The sequence below is a fragment of the Garra rufa genome, chromosome 3 (genome assembly GCF_049309525.1).
Source record: "Garra rufa chromosome 3, GarRuf1.0, whole genome shotgun sequence".
Lineage (NCBI taxonomy): Eukaryota > Metazoa > Chordata > Actinopteri > Cypriniformes > Cyprinidae > Garra > Garra rufa.
In genome coordinates, this window is record NC_133363.1 from 47,067,430 (window position 1) to 47,092,285 (window position 24,856).

A 24,856-nucleotide genomic window follows, 5' to 3' on the forward strand; every position below is an offset into this window, starting at 1 on the left:
AAACAGTATGCAATAATAACGTATTGAGTGTAAGTTACCGTTTTTATTAAAAATATGAAATGGATGCTGCCTTATTGGGACAGTAAAGCCCCTCATACACCTAACCCTAACAGATAAACACCCATAAGACACTTTATGTTCCACTTTTCGATTATTTTCTTCATTTTATTGAAAATAAATGACTTTCTGATTTGTTGATATGTAATGTGAAAAGGGAGAATAATGAGTTCGGCAAAAGATGGATTCGAACTCGGGTCGCTAGCGTGAAAAAGACACTATTACGAGATTTTTTTTTGCACCCGATTTAAAAATGAACTTTTAAAATCTGTCAAAGGTGGTATTATATTTTGCACTTCTTAAAACAATGTTGTTGTTATCATTAAGTAAAACTAAAACTATAAAATAAAATATAAAAAACTAGAATATTTTAATGTTTTGTAATAAAATGTTGCTTAAAGTACTAAAAGTACTAAAATTCCTAAAACTATAACAGATTAAAAATTTATCTAAATCCCTAACTAATGAAAATTACAAAAGCACAAAACAAATTAATAATCATAATAATCATGTCTCCACTGCATAAACTTCAATTCATTGCATTTTACAATTATTAAAACAAACAGGTTTTAAATATAAGCAGGACTACAGAACAATATTAAAATATTAAGTGTTATAAATACTGTTATAGTTACTGTGTTATATTCAGGGGTGCACATAAGTGGTCCGCCGGTCCGCATGTGCAACCAAAATAAGAAAATACCATTTTAGATCGACAAACTGTAATACTGCATAAGATTTATATTCGAACTGAAAGCATAGTTATAGGCTATTCGCTGCCGTTTTTCAAAGCACAATGCAGAAACGTGACATTTCATTCACTGACTCTCTTCACTGAATGTTCTTCAATGGGAAGTGCGTATACTGAAGGCTGTCCTTTATATACTAATAATGTATATACATGTCTGCCAACATATAAAGTGACCAAGCACTGTCCTTTTTGTTTTTATATTTCATTTAGAGACAGGATAATTTCAAAATTTGATGACACCACAAGAATAGACTAACATTCCAATTAAAAAGTGAAGCAAAATCAAATAAAGTAGTAGTGTTAAACTAGTATTTCACAGACAAAAAGCTAAGACTATGAATATCAAGTTTGCTTGCTACTAAACGTCTCAAATAAATCTCTTAATAACATGCAGTTGGAGGCTCAGACTGATGTCAGATTTCATTTAATGTCTATAAAACAGAAAATGCTTGATAAGTTATTTGACTCCTGCAGGGAGCTGATGAGTTTATGGGCCGTTGTGTTTGCCAACCATCAATGGTGTCGTCCCCTCGCCTCGCCTGGTATCCCATCCAGAAAGCTGGGAAGCCTGCTGGAGAACTGCTTGCTGCTTTCGAGCTGATCCGCAGAGAAAAAGTAAGAGCTGTATGAACTTTCATCCTCACAGTCATCATTTGCAATATTGTACCTGGCATCCATGGCCTTCATTTTCCAATTTCCAGTCTCCTTGTAAATAACAAATGACATAAGGTTATAAAGGTCACCGTCCTTCACAATTAAAATGACCTCAATGATGATTCTGTGGGATTCTTTGCATCTTCCAGACACATCTAGCCCAGCTGTTGTCTGCAGCATCTCTGTTGAAAGAAATGCTTTTGTGATGAGTTTAACCCACAAGTGTTTACATGGCACATATCACAGCTTCTCCAGCACCGCAGAGGAAGTTTAGTGGCTCCTTCACCCACGCAGTTGTATTTGTATGCATAGCGTCTGACAACATATGATTTAAAATGCAAAACCGCTCTCAGTTTTTACAGTACGAAATAATTTAGTCATTGCTCTTCATTCCTTCTTTCTTCCTTTCTTCGCAGCCTGCAGTTCATCACATCCCCGGTCAAGAGGTTAGTCATATTTCTTAGTTGCCCATCTTTTTTTCCTTTGCTTTCTTTAAAAAATGCACAAACACGCACACACGTCCTATCCTCATCGTTACTCCCTGTTCTCTCAGTCAAGCACGACTGAGTAATTGGATAGAGCTGCTGTAAATGACATAAACATCACTGTATCTGAACCGGTTTCACTAGCCCAGTCTGTTTGGAGACTGGCACCGCTCAGCAGCCCTCAGTTCAGGCAAGCGGCCCTGTCTGGGCAATGCAGACAGCCAGGAGACTGATTGGAGATGCCAGTGGAGTTTAAAAGTGCCAGAGGCCCCACCCAGTCCAGACCTGTCCAGCTGGCATCAGTTAGAGTGGGATAATCACAGGGAAATTGAATTAAAGTGAACCCTTAGAGAACAGTCAAACCACCCACCCACGCACACACACAAACAAATGCCCACACAGTAACACTTTATTTATTTGATTTTAAAGGTCTTTTTCTTCTTCTTTTTCTTCTACTTTTTTTCCCAGGGGGATATTATACCACCCTCACATATCATGGATGAGGTAAGTGTTGGTAGAGGATTTTGTGAATAGACAATGAATCTTATTTGCAATCTCTTTCCTGTTCTCTCTTTCATTTTTCCCTCTCTGTTTATTTTGGGCATCTTCAAGCTTGTGCTTCCAGGGTTCCTCTCTGACAGTCATCAGCAATGGGTACAATTCAGCATGCATGCACATGCACGAACACATTTTGCTGTACTTAGCAAAAACACAGTGAAACACACACACACACAGACACAGAGCATGTGGTTCCATCATTTAAAACAAAAACTAATGATTACAAAGGTCATTTAGACATTTATATTGGCCAAGAATTTCTTCAAGTGTTACAACTCAACTCAGTGTGGATGATACTGAGCTGGAACCCAGTATAGTTAGTTCTACTCCCAGTGGTTTTCATTAGGCTGTGGATATGGAGTGTTGAGATCTAGATTTTTTTGTTTTATCGCTGGTGGGTAGATTCCTCCAGAACTCTGTGTACTTCTATGCACCTCCTTGATTTTTATATGGTTTGCCAAGGACAAAATCTTGTGGGAGGTGGCTTGGAAATTAAGAGGCCTTTCTGATCCGGCTGTATTCCCTGCTCTCCTATCTATGGGATTCTGCTTCATCTGCACAAAGATTTCTATTGTTCTGCAGTGGCATTTTAAAAAGACACAGTGATAGACTAATGGTGGAACTAACATGCTGCTATTAGACTGGATAATAGCTGCTCTTCATTAGATACAAACACACTAGGGACATAAACATTTTTGTGTCGCCAATAGTAAATGAAAACATGGTTCAAGGGCTTGCGCTTTCCCTTTCCCTCTGTACTCCACATTACTGTCTTTGTTTTGCTGGAAATAACAGCATGATATTATTAACATCTAGGGATGCACTGATATTAAGTGACTGATTATGAAATAATACAACTGAAATATTCACTGAAGTGCTTTGAAACACGCAGCGTTATTCCATGTGTTGACTTAATTTCAGCTGAAACAGGAAAGCAGACGGGACTTATCAAGCAGTCCTGCCTCCTTTTTTAAATAGCCAATAGCGTTTTGTTTTATCACAACTCGGGCCAAAGTTGTTGAGCTCAGTAAAGCTGCATTTGACAGCATATGACAGCCACAATCATATCCATATTGCTATACAATGGACCACAAAACCAGTCAAAATGATCAATTTTTTAAATTGAGAAATAAATAAGCTTTCTATTGATGTATGGTTTGGTAGAATAGGGCAATATTTGGCTACGATACAATTATTTGAACATCTGGAATCTGAGGGAGCAAAATATTAAGAAAATCACCTTTAAAGTTGTCCAAATGAACTTCTTAGCAATGCATATTACTAATCAAGAATTTAGTTTTGATATACAGTAGGAAAGTTACAAAATATATTAATGGAACAGGATCTTTACTTAATATTCTAATAATTTTTGGCATAAAAGCAAAATCAATAAATTTTGACCCATACAATGTACTGGTTTTGTGGTCCAGGGTACCATTCTGTGTAGAATTCAAATTGGTCCGATACATTTTGTGACTTGATTACAAAGTCACTGTTGGATGAACTAAGCTGGACGATGACACTGATGAACTTTACACAGTAATTAAACTAACCTGAATCAACAATAAACGACTTTAACTGAAAAATTGACTGTTCACTGTTGTCACTGTTGTTCTTTACAACAGAATTGAATTTTTCATTTCATCATTGAAATCTTATTTTGCTTTTTAACACTAAAGGCCATTGCAAACTGAGTCCGAAATTTTCGTCCGAAATTTTTGCATGTTAAAAAATAAATACGACCTCACGTTATGTCAATCGAATTTACACACTGCCTCCGAAACTTTCGTCCGCCATAAAAAATCGGATAGGGTTCGATTTTCTGCGTTTTTGCATCCATAGCAAGCATTTTAATAGGAAAGGATGACGAATATGAAACATCTGAAAAAACGCATTTGAAAATTTCAGACTCAGTGTGCAATGACCTTAAGGATTGACATAATCTGTATTGTATAAAGCGTTATAGAAATTACATTGAATTTGACTCAAAATATCAAGTTAAATCTTGAATAACTTAAAAATAAAGTCGAAATTAGTTGAATTCATTTGTTGAGTTAAATTTTTTGAAAATGAAGAAAGTGTAATATGACATTTTTTAACTGTCAACAAACAAAAATCGGCACAATGCTGCTCAAAAAAACGTTTCAACCAATAAAGGTCTTGGTCAGGTCTTTTTTTTTTGCCTGACCCGACAAAGACCTTTTTGTTCGAAATGTTGTGTTTTTAATAAAAGAGCAGCAGTGGCAGTGTGCCGATTTTCGTTTGTTGACAGTTAAAACTTTAGAAAAACATGTTTCCATTACTTATTGATCATATCATTTTTTTACAGTATGAAAATAGAAGTGTGGTACCATTTTGTGGTATTTTTTAATTCCTGCTGTTCAAACAGAAGAGAATATTGCTAGCAAGATCATAGGTTTGATTTCTAGGGATAAACGGATAAATTGTGTACCTTGAATGGAATGTACAGTAATTAGCTTCGGATAAAAGCATTTGCCAAATACATGAATGTAAACGGAAATGCAATAAATATCGTGCATCCCTACTAGGATGTAATTAATTTTGTTTGACCTTTGAACAGAGTGGCCTTTCCAAAATAATTTGTTTGTATCTAAAGACTTGAGCATGTTGAGTCTTGGGTTTGTATAACCGTCGGAAAATGTTCTCATTTATCAAGTAGATTAGCCTTGCTTCCTTAAAGGTGTGTCTGTTTTAATGACGTTCTTTTAAATCCTTGCCTTAGCTTAATGAAGTTAGACATTACATAGTCTAATTCTCCATGACTGAAGCGTATCTCCAAAGGTCCCCTTGCACAGAGCACCATTGTATTCAACAGTAGTACCATTCATCAAACAATTGCACTGGCACAACACAGTCCTGGCTAATCGTTGTGTGTGTGTGATGTGGCGTGATTGCTAACTTTGATTGGCATGTGAAGTCATGGTGTTTGACTTTTTTTTGCTGCTATTAGTAACCAATTCCTTGTTTGTTTTCACACCCGTTTTTGAACGTGGGTGCGTCATGCAAATGTACTTATAGAAGAATGGAAACATAATGCTTGTGAAGTGGAGTCCTCTAAATGTACTCTTTGTCTCCTTCAATTAAATGAAGAAAACAGTTTGCATGGTTTTTAAAACTGTGAATCCCTCAGCTATTTACTCGTTTGTTGTATAGAGTTAAGTGCAGAATATCAATATTAGTTTTACTTTATGTACGATTTTGAATATTTTGAATTAGCTTCATTTTAATTCTAGTTTACTTTTTTAGTCATTTTGTTATATGCTTTTGTTGTCATTATAAAATTACTGTTTATTTATTTTATTTCAATTTTAGTTTTTATTTCCATTTGAATACATTTTTGTTTATTTCTGGCAGTTTTTGTGCTTCAACTTACACTTATTTCAGTTTAGTTGCCAATGCAGCAATTACAATTTTTGCTTAGTTTAAGCTTTTATGTAATATTTATATTTTGTTTTCTTTCAACTTTATTTACATTAACAAAACTATTTTTAATTGTTTTAATAACTTTCATAACTTTTCATTTTATGTTTTGCTCTTCATTTTTAGCCAGAGGACTCTGATTTGCCTTATCCACCTCCGCAGAGGGAACCTAATGTCTACATGGTGCCGCAGGGGATAAAACCTGTCCTACAACGCACTGCTATTGAGGTGGGCCTAACCTCAGGTTATCTATTTGAACCTTACAAAAAAGAGTGACTGCTTTTTTCTACCATTCTTTTTATCTGCTTTACACAATGATTCCTTTGACCTTGCACCTCATGTGACTTAACCTTTAAACTCTTAGATACTGGCGTGGGGTTTGCGTAACCTGAAGAGTTTCCAGCTGGCCAGTGTGGCATCTCCCAGTCTTCAGGTGGAATGTGGCGGACATGTGGTTCAGTCGTGTGTCATCAGAAATACTAAGAAGAATCCCAACTTTGATGTCAACATCCTGTTCATTGATGTCGTAAGCTCCGGATCTTTTCTTTCTGTCTACATAATTTTGTTGAAAAAAATTCTAAATCAGGTGAAATTAGGTATGATTTCAAGAAATGGTTCACCAAAAAAAAAGAAAATATACTCACCCTTAGGCCATCCAAGAATAAGGGGGTCCTAAAATGCATTGTTTTTCACATTATTTACATTATTACAATAGCTTTTTCCCCAGGCTGTCACAAATGGCTCGATTAGTTCTGGGTTTGATGAATGTCCGCCTTCCAAAAAACTAAATGTGACCCTGGACCACAAAACCAGTCTTAAGTCACTGGGGTATATTTGTAGCAATAGCCAAAAATACATTGCATGGGTCAAAATTTTAGATTTTTCTTTTATGCCAAAAATCATTAGGAAATTAAGTAAAGATCATGTTCCATGAAGATTCTTTGTAAAATTCCTACTGTAAATATATCAAAATGTAATTTTTGATTAGTAATATGCATTGTTAAGAACTTTAAAGGTGATTTTCTCAGTATTTTGATTTTTTTGCACCCTCAGATTCCAGATTTTCAAATAGATGAATCTCGAACAAATATTGTCCTATCATAACAAACCATATATCAATAGAAAGCTTATTTGTTGAGTATTCATATGATGTATACATCTCAGTTTTGTAAAATTTAACCTAATGACTGGTTTTGTGGTCCAGGGTCACAAATGTGTTCTGATTGGTTAGCAGTCCCACTGCATTGCAATTGGCGAACAGCTTAGATGGCGTTTCAGTCCTGCCATGCCCCTTCAAGCTAGATTAAAGTGATTCTTATGTTTTATATATGGATTTTTCTTACACAAACACATCGGATCTCTAAAGGAGGCTTTTACTGACCCCTCCAGAGCCATGTGATGTGATCGACTTGTTTTGGACTAATGAAGAGAAACACTTTTCTATGCCGTTGTAAAGCTTGGGAGTGCCAGGATTATTTTTAATATAACTCTGATTGCATTATTATTAAATATTATTTACATGCCTGAAACCAGCTCCAGCATAAGGCTAGTGAAGCTATCTACACTGTATGATGAATAAATCTCTTACCACACACTGCACACATCTATGGCGCCACTCCGATGCGGCAACTGATGATCGTCATTCTAGTCAATGTTTGTGTTTACATCAGTCGCTTCTCGCATGTGTTTTAACCCTCTATACCGCACACGTCAACGGTGTGGCTCATGCAGTACGTCATGCAGTATGTCATGCATTACTTCATTAAAAAGGTAGGGTAGAATACTCTTATTTTCTCCTCCAACTTCAAAATCGTCCGACATCGTTGTTTTACCTGTTTTTGTAAAGGCCATTTGACTTTGCCTATTCGCTTTGTAAACATTGGGTCGGTTCTTACACCTATGTCATGCGTGAACTTTCCAATGTGATTATGTATGCATGAGATCGGGTTGGAGCAAGACGAGAATTTGTGGTTAAAAAGTATATAAATTGTGACCCTGGACCACAAAACCAGTCATAAGGTTAAATTTTACAAAACTGAGATGTATATATAATATGAAAGCTCAGTAAATAAGCTTTCTGTTGATGTATGGTTTGTTAGGATAGGACAACATTTGGCCGAGATACATCTATTTGAAAATCTGGGATCTGAGGGTGCAAAAAAATCAAAATCCTGAGAAAATCACCTTTAAAGTTGTCCAAATTAGGTTCTTAACAATGCATATTACTATTCAAAAATTACATTTTGATACATTTACAGTAGGAATTTTACAAAAAATCTTCATGGAACATGATCTTTACTTAATTTCCTAATGATTTTTGGCATAAAAGAAAAATCAATAATTTTGACCCATGCAATGTATTTTTGGCTATTGCTACAAACATACCCCAGCGACTTAAGACTGGTTTTGTGGTCCAGGGTCACAATTGCTATTGTTTTAAGAAAATGACCAATCGTTACGCTAGGTAAGACCCTTAGTCCTTAGCTGGGATTGTGTAGAGCCCTTTGATGCTGCATTGAAACTGCAATTGGGACCTTCAACCCATTGACCACCATTGGAGTCCACTATTTGGAGAAAAATCCTGGAATTTTTTCCTCTCGGATCAAAGTCTATTTGTTTAGAACTACTTAGGAATGTTTTCGCTTGTAAACAGTGCTTAATTTTTTCTCCTGATTCAGAAGAGACAAATTTTTAACTGGAGAATATTATGGTTAGAGGACTCCTACTTTAGCTGGAACATCGGTTTGACGTTAAAACATTTTAATGGCCTGTGGATTACCAGCATTACTTGTAGGTTATTGTGATGTTTTTAGCAGCTGTTTGGACTCTCATTCTGACTGCTCCCATTCAGTGCAGAGGATCCGTTGGTGAGCAAGTGATGCAATGCAAATGCAAATGCAAATCCAAATCCATTCCAATTAACAAACTCATTTACATCTTTTATGACCTGAGAGTGAGTAAACTTCCATTTAATTTTCATTTTTTGGGTGAATCATTTCTTTAACCTTTATGTGCATTCATCAAGACTGAATGCAAAAAATAAGACAATACAGTTGACCTTTGGCTGAGCCCTCTTCAGAGATTTCTTGCAGATTCTTCATGTAAAAATCCGGTTAAAATATCAAATGTTGTGTTACAGCATGCTGCTAACCAGTTGAGACAGGCTTATATACAATGTGGTCATGGTGTCCTTCACATGGTGGATGGTTCATGAGTGATGACTGGCACAGTAACAATGTTCCCCAGCAATAAGCGTCAGTTCTTAATTCAAAAACGTAAGATAGTCTGGATTCCGTTCCAATACTCATCTAAGACTGGGAGGCATCGCATGGAAAGAATGCTGAATGACTAGCAAAATTATTTGCACTGTCAGTCGTGGCCAGCCCTATGCCATACCGTGTCATGTTTGCCTCAGTTTAGGGTGTGAAATACTTTCACAGAGGGCGAGAGGAAAGACTGAGGAAGGTTCTGTGGAATAACAACTGAAATGGAGAAATAAACAAGTCATTATGTTAGAAGTTATTTTATATCTTTGCTCTTTGTAACCTCTTCCTCACACTAGAGACTGCCCAAGGAAGAGCTCTACATGCCCCCGTTGGTGATTAAGGTCATAGACAACCGTCAGTTTGGCAGGAAGCCTGTAGTGGGCCAGTGCACAGTCCACTCGCTGAATGGGTTCCGCTGCCAGACAGAGAGCCTGGACAGAGACCCAACAGAAGAAGAATTTGGTGAGATGGAGGAAATAAGGGCAGTGTTGGGAAGGTTACTTTGGAAACGTAATTGCAGATTACCCTATTAAAAGATGCAACAAGTAGTGTAATATTTCAATTACTTTATTAAAGTGATGTACTTTAAGATCATTAAGTTCAATACTGATTTAAAACCATAAGTTATAGTTTAATAGCTATGATGCTGTTTTTGAAATTAAATCTTTGCATAGGAAACTGGCATCTAACAAAAAACTGGTAATCTTAAAAAGTAAAGCATACATGAACCCAAATAGGAAATAAAACCGTTATCAAATAAACATGCCTTCTATTCTGTGTCCTAAACTCCTGAAACATTGGTGTCTCATATTTTAAAACACTCCATGCAAATTGGAAAAGAAATTAATTAAATCTGTATGTGTGTAAAAATATTCAGATGTAACTCCTTTTGTAAGCGTTAACATTTTCATAACTGTAATTTCTCAGTAACTTTAAAAGATTAGAGTTACATTTATTGTGTAATTAAATTACGTAACTCTGTCACATGTAACTAGTTACTCCCCAACACTGAATAAGGGAGTGACGAAGTACCATTTCAATCATACTGTTTCTAACTGCACATCAAAATATATTTGAGATATTGAAGAACTGGCTTTGAAACAGTTTTCCTTAGAAACTGCTAGTAAATGGTTACAAAGGAACAGCAAGTAACAGTAAAATAAACATGAAATTTGAAGTAGAAAGACTTTTTCTTGTAAAATACTGATCTTTTATTTACAACTTCAAAAATATTTTTTACAGTGTACATTTGAAAATGTGTGTTTGTTATTTAGGGTATATAAAGATATAATAACCTGTTCTAATTTAGAACAATTCAGTTATTCAGTTTAAAAAAATGCAGGAATCATATGCTTTTCTTGGAGCTCAGTTTTATTAACAGTTCTTGCCTATGTGAATGAAATATTATACTTTACAGTAATAACGGTATATTTCCATCAACAGAGGCAATCACTCACACCCCTAGAGATGAAGTTCTGGTTGACATTGATGATAAGGAGCCTCTCATTCCTGGACAGGTACGATCAGTCTTTTTACCATTTTTACTTAAAATGTTGAATATTTTCTTCTTTCTCTTAGCTGATTGACAAGATCATATGTAGTTCTGTATCTAGATCCTTTCAAAAGTGCTCTTTGGAAAAATGTCTTTTTTAGCAATCATTGTCTCCCAGGAGGCCAGGGCCCACTGGGGGTCCTCAAAGCATTAAAGCATTCAAATATGCTAAAACAAGACAGTTGTGGACAGTGGAGTCAAACACGATGAGAACCACTGCTTTATAGCTATGGATAAACACTCTTTTTTTGTTGTCTGTGCTGATGTTAGTCCTCTTGGCTTCTATTCAGTGGCTCCTTGGTCACACAGCTTGGGTTTCTCCATGTTTCTTTAGAGCCTTGTTAGAGTATGAGGTATGCTGTCATGGCAAGGTTAAGCACTTCTGAGCATACGTACCACTTTATACGGTCTTCTAGGGGTAGTTTTCTCCATGCATTTATTGGTGGAATTTAAGTGTGATTCTAGCTGTGAAACATGACAATCACATCCTGTCCATTATAATGTCTGGGTTAGTCTGTGGCACTAAGAAAGCATTGCTTTGTAGTCAGTGACTAGAGGAAGGTTGGTTCTTGAAGGATTTAGAGACAGTGGGTTTCGTAGTATTGACTTCAATTGGGTCTTAGCAGAAATGCTGAAAAAAAAAGACCTATTACTTAAATTTACTTTTAGGCCGTGAATTCATTATGAGGTGTAAGATTTTGGCTAAACTAGCCTTGTAATGTTGCTATGGTGCCATGTTAGTCAACTAAAGGCATAATTGGGGGTGGGTGTCTGATGAAATCATGAATGCAGTAACATGATGGAATACTGTTTGGCGCTAGCATGTATGATGAAGGCTCACACCATCTTGAGACAATGACACGCTTCGCTTTCTGAGAAGAGAAGGCCAGCTTTAATGACGCCTCCTCGAGCTGTCATCAATTCCCTCTCATAACTACGACCTAAAAATACTCCCAAAAAATAAATAAAAACAACATAAAAAATGATCAAGGGGGATTAGGAAAATTGAAAAATTGTTTCCATGTCTCAGCTTTAACCTCTCAGCCTTTATTTGTTCAGTCGCTGGAAGAAAACGAGACTAGAATATCGGATTCGGGACCGCATGGCCCACTTGGTTTCCTTGGAAATGGATCATACTCACAATCGCCAGTTTATTTAGTTTTTCGACCTTCCAGCCCGGCTGGCAGGGCTTTCCCGGTGGATGTGAGGTGTTCTGCCGTTTGCAAAGTGGAAAGAGGAATACTTCACGCTTGCCCTTTTGAGCTCAGTTTTATAAACCCACGCCCAGCTCTAGTTAAGGGCCATTAATGGGGCTCCTTTCTTCTGGACTTGCCACCTTTTCCGTTGATCTAATCCGACAGCAAGGTTGAATTTTGTGTATTCCACGGTATGTGACACAGTCAGCTTACATTCATCTATTAGTAACCCAATGATGAACGTCAAATGTCACGTAACACAATGCCCACTGTTCTGGATGTCAGTCCAAACGCTCAAGGCCACTCAGACGGCATCACTGGGCACACCATTTGCGGTTTGACTGAAATCGGTTGAAAATAACCGCATGTTTGACTCTGAGAATGTATTGCTGAATACACAGTAAACATCCCCTCCAGTTCTGCTCCTGATTTCAGATGTCTGGTGACCACGGCACTATGTTCTTTATTTATAATGTGCATTTGTATGAGGACTGCCATCAAATGGCTCTTTCTGGCAAACATAAATAAAAGAGGAACCACAACCACAGTCATCTGTGGTAGGATCCCCAGTGACCCTCATTTTTGTCTATCAGAAATGTTTGAATATAGGAAGTAAAGGAAATGTGGGACAATGTGGAGAAGTTTGTTTTTGCTTGAGGGTGTTGTTGTTTTTCGCACATGAAGAACATGCGTTTGATTTGGTTTTGGCAGCTCATCTACTGTATGCTTTCTGTTTTATACCACTGTAGCTTTCATTGACAACATCTCAGGTAGTTTGGGCGTACAGTAGCAAGGTCGTTAGTACGGATCAGCTGCACTGGTTCCGAATAAAGTTTCTGGGGTCTGTCGCACTAGAAACAACAGGAATTTGATCCCCAGCCTGCAATCCCACATGGCTTCTAGCCTTCTAGTGGTAGTCTGAAGCTGCTGTGATCCACTCAGGAAACCAGGCAAGGTGAAGAGGAAAAATCTCCACGTGGTTTTTGTTTGGAACCTGATGGCAGTAAAAGGTCCAATTCTTGCTCTGGAAGATTTGGATAGGAGAAACCCAATATCTACAATCAAATCCCCTTTTTAACAATGTGCACAGTAGCTTTTGAATATTTAAAACAGAACACAGATACTCAGCAGAAAATGGCAAACCTTTATGTCCAAGCTCAACTGGAAACTGGACATATCTGCTCTCTTGTCCAGAGGTTTTTTTTTTTCTTTTCTGAGAATGATTACAGTAACCATATTTTTACACAATTGGCCAAAACTATCAAACTCAGGCAGTTTGCAAGAGTGCAGAAGGCACTTTAGCTAAATGCTTCTTTGTAATTACTTTTGTGAAATATTATTACAAATTAAAATCATTTTTTTTTCTTTGTAATATATTTTAAAATATAATTTATTCATGTAATGGCAAAGCTGTATTTTTATCAGCCATTACTCCATTCTTACATAATGCTTCAGAAATCAATCTAATATGCTGATTTTAAACTATGCTCAAGAAAACTTATTATCAATGATGAAAACGATTGTGCTGAATAATGTTTTTGTGAAAACTTTGAAGCATTTTTTTCGGGATTCTTAGATAAATTGAAAGTTCAACACTGCAAAAAATGCTTTTCTTACTTAGATTTGTCTTGTTTCCAGCCAAAATATCTAAAAAAAATCAAAATTAAGTGAGATTTTGCTTAGAGCAAGCTAAATTATTTGCCAATGGGGTAAGAAAAAGAATCTTATTTCAAACCGAAAACAAGATTATTTGTTTTACCCCACTGGCAGATTATTTTGCTTGTTTCAAGCAAAAACACTTAATTTTGTCTTGATTTTTCTGAAAACAAGACAAAACTTTTTGCTAGTCTAGAAAATCCTTCTTGATTTAAGATTTTTAAGATATTTTGGCTGGAAACGAGACAAAAAATCTAAATAAGAAAAGCATTTTTGCAGTGAAATAAAAATTTGTTGAATAGAAAGTTCAATAAGCTGCATTCATTTAAAAGTATTTTTTTGTACTAAAGGTTCTTGCACACTGAGTGGTTTTTTTTTGTATTCGTCATCCTAAAAATTTGTCACGCATAGAAACCTTGCACACTGATGTGTCTGATGTGTATTAATCTGTTGCAAAACAATACAGTAGTCTTCAAGCAGTGAGGATGATTTTGTTGTCCTCTTTTTTTCTTATAAACAGAAAAGAACATTTTCTGTTTATAAATATTGGGTTCATCCAATTCTTCAGTTTTATCAAGGAGCTGCGGGATTATCCTGACGTGATTCAAGTTTACTTCAGGATGTCAGTGGCTCAGTTTGATGCTTTGCTAGCTATTTTTGGAGGCAGTGTGTAAACACTTTTTAGTTTGTTAGTGTGTTATCTATTTAATTAATCCTTTCAGAATAAAAGTACTATACAAACAGACCCCAAACTTTTAAATAGTTGTGTACATTTTATTCAATAACATCACAACTGGTTTTACTAGTCACTATACTGAAATAGTGCTGAAGTATTTCAGCAGAAGTATACCTAGTAAGACCTTGATTAGCTGGTTCAGGTGTGTTTAAATAGGGTTAGAGTTAACTTCTGCAGGACACCTGCCCTCCAGGACTGAGTCTGGTGACCCCTGGGTTACAGATTACAAGTTACCCTATTTAAAATGTAATAAGTAGTGTAACTATTTCAGTTACTTTATTAAAGTAATGTAACTTATTACATTTAATTAGTTTTCTAACTTTACGTTTAGATGCTGTTTTCCTTACAAAGCGAAAAATGAGGACAATAGAAGCAAGATTAGAATTAAGATTAGAATAATTGAATTTTGGCCCAGCCACTACAAAATCAGACTTTAGCACCTCGTTTTACTTTGAGATTGTTCTGAGGTTAAATACAGATTTAAAAAGTAAATTCGGTATTCAGTATTCAGACTTTGTAATCATTAACATTTTAACAAGTAACAGTCATTTAATTAAATATTTCTCAGTAACTGTAACATATTTCAGTTACATTTATTTTGTAATTAAATACATAACACTGTAACATGTAATTAATTACTCCCCAACACTGCATTTCAACATTTTCTATGTAAATTAGGCTCATGATAGATGACAAATTTAGCACTGTTGACTTTGCAAAGTGATTCTTTGCTATTTGCTCTGAGAGAAAGTAGGCAGTGACTAATTTTCTTTTTAAAAAAAGTTACTTCTGTACACATATTTCAGGTGCCTGGATCGCAGCAGTAAAGTGATGCTGTAAAGTCCCAGTACATAATGCAAGATCGTGATAGTCTATTGCATCCTCCACAGCCGCCAGCACTCAGAACCGACCTCCAAGATTGGGAATTGTGGCAAGCAATTTGCGTTCAACAGACAGTGTGTGCCAGTGAACTGCGGTATCAGTGTGCTCAATTTGTTTTTGTGAATTCCCTCTTAAGCATTCTAACTTATTATATCTTCACCTCTAATGTCTTGTGTTTGGTGGTGTTCAGAGCAGTACAGCAAACCGGGCCGAACTCCCCTGTGCATTAAATGAAACTCGATCCCCATCATCTCCCCAAAGCCTTTGCTTTGGCTTGGCCCAGACCCCAATACAATTCCCTAGCGGTCTCATAAAAAACGCTCCCTGGATCAGGTTCGTCACTTAAAGCAGGTTTTTGATGAGGCCAAACACAACCTCATAGAGGAAAGTAACACCAATCCAGTGGCTTTGTGGATTTGCTACGGTTTTGAGCGGGTTAAACGATATACTTCTGAAAAACGGCGCTAAAAGCAAGTACCCATGTAGAGGAGCTTTGAAGAGGTTTCTGAGGTCAGACTCGAGGGAGAACTACTGAAAAGGTTTGATTTTGATCCTACGTCTTGGTGGCTTCGCCCAAAGGCCTTTAGACAGCGAGCGAGGCGAACAGCCCCACTAATGTGCGTACTTCAAAATGTTCTGTAATGCAACTCCTCTAGTTGGAGGACAACAGCAAACAAAGCGGCCTGGTCCTAATTAGCTGTTCTACTGAGTGGCTGCGTGGAGTCCTCTCTCTTGTTGTATTTATTATGCCCTGGCACTACACAGCAGAAGGCGCTGTGAGGGTTCAGTCCTCCCTCTGATGTGGTAAGTCCTCGTCATGGGCAACTGCATCCCCCCCGCTCCTGGCTGCTCACCACCGGCGCCACAATAACTGCCACCCCCTACCCCCACACCTCCCCTGCTAGGGGTCGACTCTGGGGGAATGAGAGCGCTCGATGACAGGCCTTCGCCACCAGGTCCCTGTTTATGAGCAGCCAGTCTGATGGCTTATACGACTCTGAGAGTCTATTTGAATATTTTTGGACAGTCTGTCCTTGTGTCGATGCAGAGGATGGTTATTATTCTCGTTTTGCACTTATTAGAACAGTTGTTTAATGCTACGTCCAGCGTTCTTGATTGTATTTAGATTGCGGCGTAAAAGAGTACGCTTGATTTCACATAATTTCAGCAGGATGTGGTTGCTGTATGAGAAGACACAGCTCTGGCATGGCTCCGCTGTTTGTAACACCAGCGTACCATAGCATTGTAATCACCCACACCATGTGCATCATAATAGAAGAATCAGGAGTGGTTCGGCATGATTAGCTTGTGACAGATGTGGTGTGGGAATGCAGTCTTCCAGGCTCATCAGGGTGGGATGTGTAAAATTGTGCTGCATAAAATGTGTTTTTGGCTAAAGCTGCTATTTTTCACAAACCATTTTTGAATTCGATTACTTCTCAGCATGTATGTATGTAAAAGAGTTTGTTAAGCAGTTCATGTGAGATAGAGACCACTGTTATTTTAGTATTATTTATTAATATTTGTATGTTTTCAATTTTCATTTTCATTTTAGTTTAATCTTTTCTAATTTTATGTGCATTTGTCAAATTTATGATTGTTTCCAGCATGCATACAATGTCATAAGAAGTTTATATTTGGTTAAATTTCGGTTTCGCTGTGGTAATTCGGTATGTAAATTCAATGTTTAGTGTCAACGTTAAATGATGTTCAATGACAGCTGATATTTTGTTATTTTTAGGTTGTGTAACCGAAATCTAATGTTAAGTCAATGTCAAATTGATGTCAAATACTGACCTAAACCCGATTTTCATTCTCAACCAAAATGCAACGTCAACCTGACGTTATATTGACGGCCAGTGCTTTGCTATTCAGGTTTCATTTATTGTGATATTAGTTTTAGATATTATTCCATTTCAGTTAGTTGCCAGTACAACATTTTTTATTAGTTTTTTAGTTTTTCATCTAATATTTTATTTTATTTTCATTTTAGCTTTATTTAAATGTATTAACTATGCCGAAAATGTTAAATGTGTTGAGCATGTGCTATTATGTGGAGAAATTGATTTTGAATAAAATACTTTGTACATTATTCATTCTTTTTCTTAACAATCAGCTTTATTCGACAATTCTAAGGAAAATGAATTAGTTGGTTGTTCCAAAAAATTTTAAAAACACATGCAGTTAATGTCATATCAGTGAGTTATTATTAATATAACATTACAGCTTATATACACTACTGCTCAAAAGTTTTGGATCAGTAAGACTTGTTAAGTAAGTAATGTTTTTTAAAGAAGTCTGTTATGCACGTCAAGACTGGTTTTATTTAATCAACAATACAGAAAGTTATATTGTGAAATATTTTCTAATGTAAAACAACGTTCTTCTATTTTGATATACATTAAAATTTATTTTTGTGATCAAAGCTGATTTTTTTTAAGCATCATTACTCCAGTATTTAATTTCACATAATCCTTCAGAAATCATTCTAATATACTGATTTATTATCAGTGCTGCAAACTGTTGTGTTGATTAATATTTTTTTGGAAACTGTGATACTTTTTTTCAGGATTTTTCAAACAGCATTTATTTAAAATATACTTTTTTCTAACAATATACACTACTACTGTTCTAAAGTTTGGGGTCAGTAAATTTATATTCTTTCTTTTTTGAAAGAAATTATTACTTTTATTCAGCAGGGACGTGTTAAATTAATAAAAAGTGATAGCAAAGACTTATGTTGTTAGAAAATATGTGTATTTTGAATACATGCTGTTCTTTTTAACTTTTTATTGATCAAAGAATCCTGAAAAAAGTATCACAGGTTCCAAAAAAATATTTTATAACTGTTGCCAACATAGATAATATCAGCATATTAGAATGATTTCTGAAGGATCATGTGACACTGAAAACCGGAGTAATGGCTGATGAAAATTCAGCTTTGCATCACAGGAAAAAAAAAATATTTTAATGTATATATTGTATAATGTTTTATATTATAATAAAAAAATTTCCCCATATTTTTGATCAAATAAATGCAGTCTTGATGAGCATAAGAGACTTCTTTAAAAAACAGTTTTACTGATCCTAAACTTTAAACTTTAGAGCGGTAGTGTATATTACCCTTTTTTTTTGTTTGTTAAATTTACAATTATTAAAATTAATACATCAATGTCAAACTAAATGAATAGAAAATGAATATTATTATTAATTTTAAATGAATGTTCGTCAAAATTATTTTATTATGTTTAATCTTGGCTTAAATGCACTAAAGTTAACCAGACTTCAACAAACCACAAAAAACGTTTTATTCTCTGTGTAACAGCAGAATTGTTGTTGTGTTTTTTGCGTGATATATTATCCTTTTGAGGGGAGCATTTGTTGACATAGATGTAATAAGATTTGTGTTTGAATTATAATAGATGTTTGCCCTGAGCATGTTATTTATTACAATGCATTTCATAATGCGTAGAGGGACAGCGTCTTTAAAATGAAACGGTTACGCTAAATTATTCGCACTCCTTGGAGAGCTCTCTCCTCAGAATTTAATTATTTTATTCCATTGTTCAATGCATTTTCACCAGTATTGTTTTATGGCTGGCGTGGTACTTTCTCTGCGACACGTTCCCATAGAAAACAATGGTTTGATTTAGCATCGGGAGGTGCAGCGTTACGGAATATGAATGTGTGTTATGTCTGCAGCTAATTAGCGTTAGCGCTTGCATTGCCGCATGAACTCATCCTACTGTTGAGACCCTCTCTTCATCTGTTAAAGCTATTATTGGTGAAAACCCACTTTTGAGTCCCGTCCAGGAAAAACAACAATCTCGGGGTGTCATTCTTCATCGGGGAATCACATTTCATGGTCCTGACCTTGGTAATGATTTATCTATCAGCTAGAAACAGTTCTGTCTGAGTTCACAAACCGCAGGTTTGAGTCGAAGCGTTCGGTAGGGTTGCCATCTGTAGCTCATTGACGCTCTCTGTTGCATCTTAGTCTGGGAGTTCCAGACCTGGAGACCTCATCCACTGTTTGCTCTGTAATATATGCTGTCATCTTACTTCATCCATATATCCAGCTGATCTAATGTGTAGCTCTGTTTTCATGTCGTTCCTCATTTCGCTACAAAAAAAAGGTAACTGGGGCCAGGATTGAACTGACTGGTAGAGTGTTGTATAACATGTACTATAGTTAGATTTTTCTTGATAAGGATATTTAATATAATGCATTTCAATTGCAACCTCAAACATTTTGCTTTGGACTTGAAATTGTAAGATTTGGGAATTGAAATGATTGTACCTCCTTGATGCATTTTTTATTAGCGATTAGCGAATGATGGGTATTTACTAACGTTAACCAACTAACCAATGCTTCTGGTTTATAACAGGCAGACGGCACCAGCTCTGCCATTATTAACATCTCGCCTTCTCAGTCCAGCCTCCATGTACGTATGTATGACCCCATCAGCCCTTTCACCATCTCCACTTTCATCCATTTCTCTGCAACCTTCATTTCATCCTGACTAGAGCTCATTGAGTGATAATGCTATGGGTTGAGTCCAAGGTTTTTTCCTCAATAAGTAAGAATGAAATGTTTATTTTTATTTTTTTAATTTGTAGGGATGCACCGAAATGAAAATTCTTGTCCAAAGCCGAACAAAATTACACACTGGGTCGAAGGCCGATTTCCGAACACAGTTTTTCGTGTTTTTCCCCCATGTATTTTTCCAATTTTTTTCACCATTGCATAAATTAAATAGCCAATATTTGCTTTTTACAGTTTTGTCTTGCTTTTCAAGAAAAAAAGTCAATTACAAAACAACAATTTAAAAATATTTATTTAACACTGAACATTTTAAACATTCTAGTAGAAATTATAGCCTACCAACAAAGCACAACTTAACTTCAAATGATAAAATAATATATGTGACCCTGGACCACAAAACCAGTCATAAGGTTAAATTACTAAAAACTCAGTTAAAAACTGAGAAGCTCAATAAATAAGCTTTCTATTGATGTATGGTTTGTTAGGATAGGACAATATTTGGCCGAGATACATCTATTTGAAAATCTGGAATCTGAGGGTGCAAAAAAATCAAAATGCCGAGAAAATCACCTTTAAAGTTGTCCAAATTAAGTTCTTAGCAATGCATATTACTAATCAAAAATTACATTTTGATATATTTATAGTAGGAATTTTACAAAAAATCTTCATGGAACATGATCTTTACTTAATTTCCTAATGATTTTTGGCATAAAAGAAAAATCAATAATTTTGACCCAAACAATGTATTTTTGGCCATTGCTACAAATATACCCCAGCGACTTAAGACTGGTTTTGTGGTCCAGGGTCACATATATTACTTAAAAGAATATTCTTTGGCCATTTTTAAGACCCCCTTCTTGAATCAGGCATGTGTTTTTAATGTACAAATGCAGCCTTGCTGAGCAAAAGAGAATCTTATAAAAAATGTATTAATAGAGCTGTTGTAATGATTGTATCATTATTTTTGTGTTACTTATTTATTTTATTTCTCAGAACAACAGTAAAATAAAATGACTTTTATTTTGGCGGAAACCCGCAAGAAGACCTCAGTACTCCTTTTTGCTGACAGCAGCAGATTTATGAATGATTCTCAATACGCAGATTTCCCTCGCACTTTGGACTTTGAACCCTGGCTAACAAGCTCCTGCAGTGCTGTCAGACTAAAAACAGTTTGTGCTTGTATTAGACAACATAACGTTCTGTAGTTTATTTACTAATGGTTTAAGGCAATTTCGTGATTTCAGTCATCATACAGTAACCAGCAACAACCACCCCTTTCTCTTCTCATGGAAGACATGAGATGCGATACTAAACAGTCTCGTGCTGTCGGTGTGGTTTTAAATGCTTCCACACTGCCGACATGTTTGCTGCATTAGTGTGCGCCTCTATTTGATCACGTCACGTTATTGTTCGGTATAATTTATTCAGCCTTTTCGCTTATTTTGGTTACCGAACATTCGGTGCATCCCTATTAATTTGTCTCTGTTTGTGTTTGTGGCCCATGGCATGTCGCCTTTTTTGAGTCAGAATGGCTGTGGTAAATTCATACACATGCAATGTGACTTGTGTTTTGTGCTGCATGCTCTTGGTGTATGATGAAGCATGGACAAGTGACATCACCTAGACCAAGGTCTGACATTTACCTGAAGATTTTTGAAGGGATACAGGGCTTACTGGGCATGCACACATCAATATTGTGTCATTTTTGTCATGCTGAACAGCAATAATTATTGTATTTTCATTATTGTAAGGGTAGGTTTCGGGTTGGGTTATGTATAGACGTTAATAAAACACAATGTGATAGTTAGCAAATTTAATTTATTGTTATTTTATTTAATTCAATCCACATTTATTTGTATAGCGCTTTTCACAATACAAATTGTTGCAGCTTCAGAAAATTAAAGTTTCTACATCATATTTAGGAGAAGTGGCTATGTCAAGGTGATGTCCATATGGCTGAAATGTCAGTATAAATCATGCAGTTAGTTAATAACAAATATTTAAACTTAGCTTAAAAGCACTAAGTCTCGTGTAGCCAGACCTTCAGACTGACGGCAGAAGGTCTGGGAACCTTGGCTGCTTTGAATGGCCAAGGCCCGCCCAAGAGGCCATGTGACTGACAGGTAAAGCAACTAATCATGTTTAGTTTTGCGAGTCATGTTTAGGGGCGTGGAAATGTCCCCACAATAACAGACCGGTGTTTAAAACTCTTAAATGTATTTCTGCAAACATTAAATATTTCACATACTTTTGAAAACCCAACGTTTAGTTGACCCTGATAAGCGCTTATCGTCAGTTGTAAACAAGACGGCTTTCTTCTTTTGTGAGGGATTTTGGCCTCACAGCATCTTTGTTTCCAGTCGAAATGTTAAAGAACATCACACACATTTAATGGAAATCCTGTATAATTCAACCAATCCAATAATGACTTTCAAACTCCTGAAGTGTTTCCGCTTTTGTGTGCCATATGCATCAGACGTTGATGTTGTGATCAAACTTACAGCAAAATTTGGTGGTTTTGTATGTTGGTTCAGGGTTGGCATAATCTAATTTTCTCCATATAGTGGACTTCAGAAATGCCCAACGGGTTGCAGATCCAAATTGCAATTTCAATGCAGCTTCAGCTACACGATCCACATCCGAGGAATAAGGGTCTTATCTAGTGAACCTTCGTCATTGAAGTACACTATATGGAGAAAAATCCTGTCATGTTTTCCATATACATAAACATTTTGGATAACATGGGGGTAAAGGAATTTTTTTTTTCTGGAAGTGAACTAATCCTTTAATGAATGGATTGGCTATTAAGTGCATAAAATGAAGCATTCGTCTGTGTGAGGCCCTTGTCTTCTCTAGCATGAAAATGCCAAAATGTGGTCAACGTACAAATGGTTTACTGAGTCTGTTGTGGAAAAAGCTGACTGGCCTACACAAAGTCCAGACCTGAACTTGTTTTGGGATGAATTGGAACGCCAACTTCCAGTCAGTCTCCACTGCCCAATATCAGTGCCTGACCTCCCTTTTGCTGTTGTATCTGAATGAGAGTAAATCCCTACAGCCATGTTACAACATCTTCTATATCCACAACATCCCCGCAGCATGTTCCAAGCCTTTTCAGAAGATTGAAAACTATTATAGCTGCAAAGGGAGGACCGACTCCCTGTCAATACCCGTGGTTTTAAAATTAAATGCTCAAATAAGCTCATATGGGTGTGGTGTTTTGGAAATCCGCATACTTCTGACCATAAAGACTATTTCCAAATGATATTTACACCAATCTAATTAGGTTAACGGATGCCTCTAATCAGGCAGATATATGCCAGTAGGACCTAGCTGGCTTTGTGAGCGCTTACGCATTTGTGGAGGATTTGTGCATGTGACTGACTGTAGGAAATTTGGGTGAGAGACATTTTTTGCTTTTTATTATAGTTTTTATTGATGAGGCTAAGCTAATTTGCTCTCATATTTGTCTTTGACTCTGTAAAGTTCTCTGTTATGCTTCTGATTGGTTGCAGAGCACTGTTCCTCCAGAAGACGAATCCTGTTTTGTGTTAAGATCAAGGAGACTTAATGGATTCAAACTATCCTTCTTTCTGCACTTTTTTAGTTACAGGAATTTTATTTCTAACAGGAAAAATTCAGGATCGTGAATGAGGGACTGAGAAAAGAGAAGCAAGCATACAGGAGTTGTGTGTGTTTTAGGCCCGTCTGCTCTTGGATGTCATGGAGGTCTTTTCATGGTCTAATTTGGTCTCGGTCGCATGATCTCCACAGATTTAGGGCTTTGGTTCTAGATCTTAGACCAGGCTTGGACTAAGCAGAATGCTTTGATATAACTTCTTGTTTAAATCAGACTCTAAATGTAGTACTTTCTCCCTTCTCCTGCCAAAACATAGAGGTTTCTCTCTTTTTTTTTTTTTTGCAAACAAAGATATTTATTTTATTAGAAAACATTCAAACCAGATGATCAAAAAACCCAAATTTTCTCTCTCACCAGAGCCAAAGTAAATAGGGCTGTTAAAAGATTCCCAGTGCATTTCCCCTCATAGCCAAATGTCAAGAACAGAAAGAAAAAAATGAGTGAAAGGAAGAGAAAGGGAGCGAGAGACGAAAATGTGTCTTCAATCAGTTTTCCACTAATTGAATTTTAAAGATACTTTCTATAAGCCACGGTCCTGTCCTGTTGCTTTCAGAAGGGAGAGAAAAAAATAGAGAGGAGAGATGTTCATTACTTTTTTTTATTGTAATTTTAATGAGGTGTGATTTATTATTTTGAGGTTTTCTAATTCAGATATTTTTAAACTGGGGTCTAGGATTCACAAGAGGGTGCTAGAAAGGGAAGTAAGAAATTGGAAAGGAAATATTTTACCAAATGTGTTTTAGGGCTGTCAAAGTTAAAATGTAAACTATTTATTAAATATGTCGAATGAAAAGAAAACTGACAAAAAAATGCTTTTTATTTTTATTGTTTAAAGTGCACTTTTTTGAAAATTTTGATATATTTATCTTCAAGTTTATGATGTATAAGTTAATACATCTACCATAAGGAAAAATGATACAATTTCAGATTAATATAAAGTACATATTTTCCAGATAATTTTTAATACTTTGCTTAATAATAGGCTTTGGTACAGTAACCATTTATCTTAACATGAGTTAATTTTGCATACTACAATATTAAAGTCTAGTTGGTTTATTTTTATTACAATAATTAGTAAACTACATTAGTTAACAAACTAAGAATGAACAGTTCTTCTGCAGCATTTATTAATCTTAATGTTAATTTCAGCATTTACTTATGCATTATTAAAAACAAGTTGTGTTTGTTAACATTAGTTATTTCACTGTGAACTAAGATGAACAAACAATGTATACAAACTGTATTTTTATTAACTAACATGAACAAAGATTAATAAATAGTTTAATAAATGTATTGTTCATTGTAAATTGTTACCTATTTTCAATCACACAAGTGATCATCATTATTTTGAAATTAGTTTGGCCTAAAGCAGGGTCACAACTATTCTATTCTATTCTATTCTATTCTATTCTATTCTATTCTATTCTATTCTATTC

The 24,856-nt window shown here is 35.9% G+C and overlaps 1 protein-coding gene across 1 annotated transcript in view; it reads left to right on the forward strand.

Annotated features, from left to right (window-relative positions):
* dysf (dysferlin, limb girdle muscular dystrophy 2B (autosomal recessive)) overlaps nucleotides 1–24,856 on the forward strand; it is a 94,774-nt gene that overhangs the window by 39,572 nt on the left and 30,346 nt on the right. The window contains exons 29-36 of the mRNA XM_073836632.1: nucleotides 1,283–1,423; nucleotides 1,879–1,908; nucleotides 2,416–2,451; nucleotides 2,560–2,601; nucleotides 6,073–6,174; nucleotides 6,311–6,472; nucleotides 9,509–9,674; nucleotides 10,656–10,729. Of these exons, the coding sequence (XP_073692733.1) occupies nucleotides 1,283–1,423; nucleotides 1,879–1,908; nucleotides 2,416–2,451; nucleotides 2,560–2,601; nucleotides 6,073–6,174; nucleotides 6,311–6,472; nucleotides 9,509–9,674; nucleotides 10,656–10,729 (753 nt within the window). The remainder of the gene's footprint in view (nucleotides 1–1,282; nucleotides 1,424–1,878; nucleotides 1,909–2,415; nucleotides 2,452–2,559; nucleotides 2,602–6,072; nucleotides 6,175–6,310; nucleotides 6,473–9,508; nucleotides 9,675–10,655; nucleotides 10,730–24,856) is intronic.